Source organism: Pollachius pollachius (genome assembly GCF_949987615.1).
Source record: "Pollachius pollachius genome assembly, chromosome: 20".
In the NCBI taxonomy this organism is placed as follows: domain Eukaryota; kingdom Metazoa; phylum Chordata; class Actinopteri; order Gadiformes; family Gadidae; genus Pollachius; species Pollachius pollachius.
The window spans coordinates 407,893-417,500 of record NC_136953.1 but is presented as its reverse complement, the minus strand read 5'-3'; the positions used below and the strand labels follow the sequence as shown (position 1 = coordinate 417,500).

The window sequence follows — 9,608 nt, the reverse complement described above, 5'->3', positions numbered from 1 at the left end:
ACGATACATATCATTTATCAAAAGGCAGTGGTTGTGTCTAATATATTCAATTTTTGAATTTCAATGTTAACTTTCACTATTTTCATATATTTTATCTGATTTAACTTAAAAAATTGAAAGACTCTTTCTCGCCATGTAAACAGTAACATAAATATAAACAAAACAATTCAAGCTAAAATTCCAAACTCCCTACTGCAAAATAGCACATTAACACTCACACCATCATATGATCGTCCTATTGCATAGACATGCACAAATCAAAGAAAAACTAAATCATGGAACAAACTTAAAAATGCTTCAATCATGCTTATAAATTTTCTGTGGCTTCAAATGTGGTCGAACTCAGTGACTTACAGTACAACCCAATCGTATCATCACCATACCAAAAGGGAAAATGCGCATCGTTCTTAAAAAATGGCAACAAGCAAGACTTTATTTCTAATTTGTTAAACGCGGGCCTTGAGTCTAGACGTCGTCGTCGGGGTCGGCCCGGCCGAAGAAGCAGAAGCACAGCAGTGTGCAGCATCCCCCGAGAAGGAACAGGCCCAGCAGGATGTACAGCAGCGTGGTGGTCCAGAAGGCGAACAGGTACAGCGTCTTGTGGCAGTAAGGCTCCACGGCGGTGGTGGTGCGGTTGTAGTTGGGCTTGTAGATGGAGTAGATCCACACATTTCCTGTAGGGACGACAGCATGCAGCACAAGAAGAGGAGTCATTTAACACAACATGCTTACTGATAGCTACGCATTAACCATTAACCGGAAGTGCGGGCATGTGATTGAACACACCACCCGCCTACTGTAAGAACCGGTACAAACAGCAGCTAGCGGTCGGCTTCTACCAGGAAATTAGCTTTCCTGGTATTGCTCTGAGAGCAATTAGGGTCAATTGGGTCAATTCCACTCTTGTAAAAGGGTATGCACAGCAATGCACAGGCTTAATGATTGAATGTATTTTAAAGGCACTTCTTGACAGTCCATTTTTGTATTTAATAAGAAGGGGGGGAGAGTGGACAACGCTAACACAGTTAAAGGAATCCACACCAACAAGTCAGTAGATTGACCTCGGTATCAGACTTCTAGTGCACAGTGGCACGTGAGGGCTAACTAACACCGTTCAATTAGAGAGAGGAAGGGAGATATCACCAGGTACAAGAACTTATACCAATGCCTTTTAAATGCATTAATACAATGGTAAACAAGGTTATGTCCTTTGCATATCATACGATCCATTGTTCCACGACGAGGGTCATGTAAAGCAAGGAATACAAAGGGAGCGTACCCGCGATGAACCAGCAGAAGAGGAAGAGCGAGGTCAGGGAGTTCCACGTGGCACACACTCGACTGAGCGTAGTGCTGGAGCCGTCCTCCCCCTGCTGGGCGCATGGCAGGCAGCTGAGGACGCTCAACATCAGGCCAAACACCCCCACCACCAGCAGGTATATGGGGATGAGGGGCTGCCGGGGACACTGGTCCAGGTACAGGGAGCCTAGCAGGGACAGGACTCAGTGAGGCTCAACATCAGGCCCCACACCCCCACCACCAGCAGGTAGATGGGGACGAGGGGCTGCCGGGGACACTGCCGGGGACACTGGTCCAGCTAGCAGAGTAAGGGACATTCTTTCTGCTGATTATTTTCTACTTGTATTGGTTTGTTTTTGTTTTCTTATACTACTATTGTACTCCTACTAATCTTGGACTCATTGATTCCCCCTGCTGGTCTTTATTTGTGGTTGTCCACCTTTTGTCTGTTTCCTGCCTTCTTTCCCTGCTCACCTGTTCCTGGTCGTGTTATTACTGCCTAGACTTGCTCGGCTAGTCAGTTCTTTCTGCCATGTTCCTGCCTGCCTGCTTGTCCGCCCTATTCCGGGTTTATCTACGTTTTTACTTTCTGCCTTCCCCTGGACTACTCTCCTGAACGGTGACCGGGCTTTCTCTTTTAGTTTCTGTCATCAGCGACCTCGTGCCCTTTTTGTTTTCCCCATTTCCTCCTGAGAAGCAAGAGTTGATTTTTGTTATTGTTTGAGTTGAAGCCTTGCTTTCAATAAATATTTTTGAACTTCTGCATTTGCATTTGGTTTCGCATACACCTGACAACTGTCCTGTACTTGTATTTTTGCATCCACGTTTCTGAAATCCATAAAGAACGTAATGGATCCATAAGGAGTCAATAAGGAATCAGGCAGTGCACCTCTGCCTGCTCGTGGTAGTCAGGGTCCCTGTGTCTCCCACTCTGGGAAACCTCATATTTCAATCATAATCACGATTATCTTGATCAATATTGAAATCACGATTATTCAAACGATTATTTTTGAGATGGAAAACATGATGTATTTGTTCAGCAAGTCTCTCCCAAAAACACTTTAGTAACTGAGAACTTTGACATTTCGCATAAACAAAATGGTCAAAAAGAAAATGTTCAAATCTAAAATAATGCACTGATATGTAACCAGCTGTACTGCACTTTTTATAAAACATTTAATGAAAAAAAATTGAAAGGAAATTGAAAAATCGATTAGTTTTGTTATCGTTTGACGCTAAAATCTAAATTGAGATTGACATTTGATTAATTGCCCAGCCCTAATTAGCCTTTACAAGCCTTTTTGAAAATCAGCCTCTTCTGACATAACAAGTAGGCGTATCCACACTCACACCTAAGTGGGGACATGTGGGGTGGATTGGGTTGTTCCTAGTGTGTTGTCTCTCTTCAGAGTCACTGAGGACAGATTAGCCCACTTAAAGGCTTATGAATGTATCATGTTTAAATACACTGTATGTATTAGTGGCAGCAAGGGTTGAGGGGGGGAATCATTCAGACACAGGTTATCTGTAGCAGTTTAGTTCAGTTTGAAATGATTCATATTGGCCTCTTCTAAGAAGATAAATTGAAATTAAATAAAGATGCATCGCTAAACCTCATATTCTGGTTGCATTTTTTCACAACCACTGTCAGCTAAAAGGTTGAGACAGCAGGCCATGAACAGGAAGTGGTGATGTTCTTGTGGTGTCCTGTATTTGGCAACAAGATTAAAAATGAGCGTGAACTCACCGATGACAATCTGTGCAACAGGGAGAACACACACCATCAGCTTTGACAGTGCTGAAAATAAACAGAATGAAGCAAAATGACTTTACTGTTGGCCAGCAGTGCATATATTTTTCTACATTATGACATCCAACAACTAGGGGCCCCTAGTAGTGGTTAGGAGCAGGATAGTCCCAAACTCTGCAGTCCACCCAACCATACTTTCCCATGTATTTATATCACAGCATATTCTAGTGCTTCTGATTGGTTGATAAGGGTCCATGGGTCTCTTTCTATAAAGGGACACCTCTGCCTTATAGCAGTCCAAAAACAATGCGTTACAAATCCAACATTACCTACAGTGGTCAAATACGGCTATCGACCAGATGTTTCCCAATGCAAAATGCTCAAAGCCCCCGGATGATTCAATATAATTGCTGATTTAAGTCGATTATACCCAATAATATTACAGATATTAGCGGAATAAACCACTCAGAGATGTCCTTTTCGCCGGCCACATCACAAGCCCAGCTGCATGTTGTTGATTAGGGCCTGTTGCTTCATTTCCTCCACACGTGTCTTCCTGGTGGTCTCTACATCGAGGAGGCACTAAAGCAGTTCTCTATACTCACCGAGGACGGGCGTGGGGGGCTGGGGCTGGTTGCGGAGCCGTCCCATAAGAGCTTGACTTGACATTGTCTCAGGAGGCTGTCAATCTCATACACACACACCAAAACACACACACACACACACACGCCCTGTAGTGACAGAGCACTGACACACACAGGAATCACAGACAAATCAATTTTCACATGAACATTTTACCACACCACGCCTACCCCGCCCTGGCAAACATGTGCGAGGTTCAACACACACAGATACACAACCCCCCCCCACACACACACACACACACACACACACACACACACACACACACACACACGAGATCTTCAGCAGATAAGTTAAAGGGCAACACACACGCGATTGTCTTCCTATTTTTACAATTCTCTCTACGAAGCCGGTGGAGCAACATTCTCTCCTAGCATTGTACCTGTGTGGGTGTTTGTCCCCCCTACCTACTACCTATTAACAAAAGAAGGGGGGCAAGGCGTTAAGTCACTTCAACGTAGTCCTGAACCTTTATGGTTGTACGCCGGGTTTATGTGTCGCTATGCATGTCCGTGGTAAAGAGAGAACAAATAGTTGATCTTTGTCTGTGCATGCTGTTACTTTACAATTGGTCTACTACTAGAAGTTTTGAATATGGTATGGTATGGATTCTTGCAACTTGAAAGCTGAATATGACTCAAACAAAGTGCAACAAAAACACAAGATGACCATGATGACCGAATAGAAAACATCTCCAATAGTGAGTAAAAAAAAAGGTTACGGCTTTGAAGGCAAAAGTTACATGTTTTGCCTTTGATTTTTTTTTACATACAAAGCGTATTGCCGGAAATTATGTAGTTAGCGGACAAATCACAGACCTTGCGGCTGCACCACCTCGACGCAAGGTTAACACTTTTGGGAGGCGCATGTCAGGCACTTGCATTTGACGCAAGGAGGGTTCGCAAGGACGTATTCCGTAACCCCCTCGCGTTGCGTCAACGTGGAACCATAAAGAGCCCTTTAGTCAAGAGATCAGCTGCTGCATTAATCAACCTCGACGTGCATTGATTCTCAAAATGAAGAGGTCTAAACTCTTAGAATTTGTTAAATATTCCTGAGCAATCTTAATAGTATTTTTGAATACAATTGATTAGAGGTGAACCTTTTTGCTTATTTTTTGTGTCCTTATTTTCACAGTGAAGATTAGTTTAATTTCATGTTGAATATTGTTGAGCATTTTTAATTCATGTATGGAGGTAGGCCATATTTTAGCCATATTTAGCTTTCTAAAGATTCCTCACATGAACACCTTTACACTTTATTGTGTTCATCCATACTTTGCACCAGAATTTTAGTGTGTAATAAGAAAATAAAATAATTTAAAAGAAAATATTATGAAACTTTTCTGTAGTTTGTTGTCCATGCATCACATTGTTTAATTGCAATGTAGTATAGTAGAGCTATAAGTGGGGGAAAAAGCTGCTAAGCAGAAGTAAAGGTAAATCAGTTAATACTGTAGTATAATAATGTCTTCAGTGATGATTAGTATAGTAATGTCAATTAACAGGGCAACACTCGCTATGGGAACGGGGGCGCAAAACTCAATCTCGCCAAGGGCTACCAAAGGGCGAGAGCTGGTGTTGTGCCAAATTCTGCTACCCGTCAAACTCTGCTACCTAGTGGCTCTGTGCATGGGCATACCCAAAATTCACGATCCTGCGTGCACATCCATTTATTCCTGCTACCTTTTTGACTGATGGTGAGTATTTCTTTAAACATGTTTTTAACTGCGCAATTATCTTACAAATATGTTTTACATTACGCCTTTTGACCTGTAAGCATGTAAATATGTGCATGTACACACTGGCTTTGCTGCTGAATGTAGAAATATGATGATATATGATGTTATCTTTACGGGACTGGGAGCGGAGAAAGTTTTCTTCTCCACTCCGGGGGTGAGGAGGGGGCCGACGACATCTTGTCATGTTATAACAAGATATTGTGTTACATTAATTCTAAATACTTGTGTTTGTAATGCTATGGAAGAAAAGTGGAAAGAATCATTTGACCTCCTGTCTCTGGGAAGTCCCAGAAATTAAACCTTAAAAGGTACGCTTCGAAATTCACAGGGTGAGTATCTGAAATACATGCTTGTTTATAACGTCTTCATTGAAGATTTCAGGGGTACAGTATGTGGATAGACCGATGCCTCCATCAAATAATGCTCCCACTGCAGAATCACGTTATTTTACACCACAACTCACCCCATGTACACTGTTGATGCTGTTTTATAACGTATATTGAAGATTTCAGCGGTACAGCATGTGGATGGATTTATTTACTTAGTTTACGCAGAAGGATTGGAGTTGCCACAGTTTAAAAGCTCATGAAAACCATTGTTTCTAGGGAATGCACTGTGTGATGTGCTCCTTCGCCGAAAAGAAATGCAAATGATGAAATGGTAAAGTATAACATATATTATGTGCTTTGTTTTATTAATTAACTCAAAAATGAGTGTGCATATTACCATACAATGTATCTCATTGTAAATTGTAATGCTTCTTAAATTCTTTATTTTGGTAGGTGCAGTGTGAATTGTGCAGTCGGTGGGCACATTTTGAGTGTGCCCAAAATGCCCATGATAATAGCGCTGTATACTGCAAGAAATGTCTCAAAACAAAATAAAGATTTGAGATCTTTGGTTGTTTTTATTATTGGATCTTTTGAATAATTATTATCTATTTAATATATAAACCCACACATACAGAATCCCATTCACAAATATATACAAGTTTTAACAATACTTTGCTACACTTTTCTTGTTGAAGTTATTTATTTAGTTCAATTGATTATTGAAGTGCTTTCTTTTTTACATTATATACATTGCACATGCTGTACCGCTGAAATCTTCAATATACGTTATAAAACAGCATCAACAGTGTACATGGGGTGAGTAGGTGTGTAAAATAACGTGAATCTGCAGTGGGAGAATTATTTGATTGAGGCGACTGGTCTACAGATCAAACACGCTTGTGACGTAAGGTAGCAATCAAAATAGAGTGGTGAAGTCCGCCCCTTCCGGTAGAGCCCGTGGGACCTATGAGATCGAAAGATATGAATGGGCTTCAATGGAGAGAAAGTAATTATTTTCTGGTCCCAGTCTTTATATGCCCTGGATTACACATATGTTGTTTGTGGATTTAAATGATAATTTTTCATGCAAAGAAAATTTAACATTTTCGCGAAGAAGTTTGATAATGTTAGCTTTTTCTGTGCAGCAGCTTTGTGAACTACAGCTCTTCGCTGCTCTCGACGCGAATGATATACGTCACCAACCGCACTTGGAACTCATGTCGATCCCTCTGCTCCACTTCATCGCTTTTTTCCAAGGGGAGGATAACAGCATCGAAAGAGGTGAACACCATTATAAGTCGGGGCATGTGGAGAGTTTCAGTTATGCCGATGGGGAGATTGTCGGTCTTGTCCACGCCAGTCGCAGGGAGCTTGACCTCACATACGAGACGTGTAGTCTTTCTCATCGTGTTTTCTCTACAGCAGGGGTCGGAAACCCTAGGCACGCGTGCCACCACTGGCACGGGGCAACATAATCATTGGCACACTTAAAAAATAATAAAATCAAAATCATTACTACCGATTTTTTTTGCACTTTATTCTGTTTGGGGCATTTCCTCCCAGTGCAAATATGTTTAAATTAGTTACAGAAAGCAGTGTTCTGAAATTGGATCAATTAATAGTTTTTATGTTGTGAGTAATAGAGAAGAAATTATTTAAAATATTGTTGCAAGTGGCCTTTATGCATCGCCTTCACATGGTTTTGCAAAGCTGTACATGTCGTAAAGATATTGATGTGGATGGTTCCAACATTCTCATATTTTCTTGTTTTTTACATTTCTCACAGTGCAAATATGTTTTTGAATGAGTTTCTGAAAATGGTGTTTTAAGATGGGACAGATGTACAAATAATTGGTAAGCCCATGTTGCAAATATAACAACCAAAAAAACATTTAAAATGTTGATGCATGATTCTGGACTATATGGAAATAATACAATTCCACGTCTTCTGGAAATGTTTTTGGTCGCTGTGTCATAATTTAGCTTAGTAGTAGTGATTTTGATTATATTGTTGTTTAAGGCTCACTTATTAACGAGAAATTGTCAAACTGGCACAGCATGTTGAAAAGGTTGCTGACCCCTGCTCTACAGCCTTTAACTGAACAATTGCACAATAAACGGTCAAACTCTTGACATGACAAATTATCATTTAAATCCACAAACAACATATATGTAATCCGGGGCAGATAAAGACTGGGACCAGAAAATTATTATAAATGACTTTCTCTCCATTGAAACCCATTCATATTCTTCGATCTCATAGGTCCCATGGGCTCTACCGGAAGGGGCGTGACTTCGCCACTATCTGACAAGGGAGCAGAAATTGGCAGAACACCGGCCCTGCGTTTAAGGTCATGTTTTCAGTGGTTTGCAAATAGAAAGACTACCATACGTTTTCGTCGTTGTAATGTGCATTTGCTGAACAAAGTTTAGATATGGTAAGGTTAGGTACGGGAACTTGGGACGTTTATATTTGACTCATTTACGTTTATTTCAGACACGGTTGCGTCGACAGGATGCTTGGTGGGCGCGGCCGGCTACACACAAAGTTGAGGTTGACACAACCGTTGTATTTGGTTTTGTTGATTGAGATTGCGATTTAAAAAAAGGTATGTAGTGATAGGCAGGACTTTAAGTCAGATGCGAATCATTTATTCGATTATTCTGAGCCAAGCCCTGTTTCTAAGTCCCAGCCCAACAGGTTGTGTAGTATAGTATCTTAGCTACTGGAGATATCGCGAGATGCTGGGAGAGATCGCGGGATGCAGAGAGACAGATAGACACGCTAGACAGAGAGCAGGGACATGGTGATTATAATTTGTTAATAAATCGAGTTAATAAGAACCTGACTGATCATTTATGGACAACACAACAGGTTGGACCGCATCTTTCCAGAATCACGTTCTCGCGTCTGTTGACGTCCGAGACGTCAAAGCAGATCTTTACTTTTAACAACAGCAACATCGTCCTTTAAGGTCCATACAACAGAAGTGACGCTGGCCTGGTGGGGTGTCACATGGCTCCTCTCGGACTTTAGGTTGAACTTTTCCCCGACAGGCAGCTTACGGTTAACGGAGTTCTTAACTCATTTAGATACTGGCAGGACTAGCGCGCCTGGCAGTGTTCATGTGCTCGGTGGCTTTGAAAAGGTAACTTATGTTTAATTAAACAAATGTTTTTGAAGTTATCTGACCGAACCTAACGTCATAATTTGCATGCAACTGTGGACTGCCTGACTTTACCGCCCCAGTTTCCCCTGAGCCTATACAACGTTTAAATAAGAACTGATTACACTTTTGTAAATGTAATGAGTTGGGACTTGCTAGGAATACATTTAGTGTAAAACAGGTCCTGCGCATCGTTTCATAGGAAGTTCGGAACGCTTACCTCCGTGTGTCAACGAAATGCCCCTGCCGAGGAGTGAACTACAGCGGCGCTCCTCAACAGCCGGACCTCATCGCGGGACGGTACATGCACGCGCAGGGCACCTCCCCCTATGACGTGCATCGGATGTGCACGCGCAGACACGGCACCTCACCGCACCTCGGAATGGTATCTTACACTGACGCCCAGGCAGGGTACCTCGCTGTGGGACGGGGTCTGACGGGCACGCGCAGGGTACCTCACTGTGGGACGGGGTCTGACGGGCACGCGCAGGGTACCTCACTGTGGGTCGGGAATCTGACGTCCACTGAGAGGCGCGGCCGCCGCCACTCATCACAGAGAACTGTTTGCTTCGCGCCGTTTGCAAGTTAAAGTCGTAACATTTATTTCCTTTTATTAATAAAAAGAGTTAAACAAATACTTGCCCACAATAAGTTAAGTTTAATTAAGGTATTAAATA

At 42.0% G+C, this 9,608-nt stretch overlaps 1 protein-coding gene across 2 annotated transcripts in view; it reads right to left on the bottom strand.

Annotated features, from left to right (window-relative positions):
* LOC307091156 (transmembrane protein 272) overlaps positions 1 to 9,232 on the bottom strand; it is a 9,265-nt gene extending 33 nt beyond the window's left edge. Inside the window, exons 1-5 of one of the 2 annotated variants that reach the window (XM_079758067.1) lie at positions 9,152 to 9,232; positions 3,655 to 3,796; positions 3,047 to 3,097; positions 1,280 to 1,486; positions 1 to 674 (exon numbers count right to left, since the gene is read on the bottom strand). The exon at positions 1 to 674 is cut by the window's left edge and continues 33 nt beyond it. In XM_079758067.1, the coding sequence (XP_079614193.1) occupies positions 466 to 674; positions 1,280 to 1,486; positions 3,047 to 3,097; positions 3,655 to 3,718 (531 nt within the window). In that variant the 5' untranslated portion in view covers positions 3,719 to 3,796; positions 9,152 to 9,232 and the 3' untranslated portion in view covers positions 1 to 465. The remainder of the gene's footprint in view (positions 675 to 1,279; positions 1,487 to 3,046; positions 3,098 to 3,654; positions 3,797 to 9,151) is intronic. The other variant, XM_079758068.1, reaches the window with a different exon arrangement.
* Positions 9,233 to 9,608: the final 376 nt, after the last annotated feature.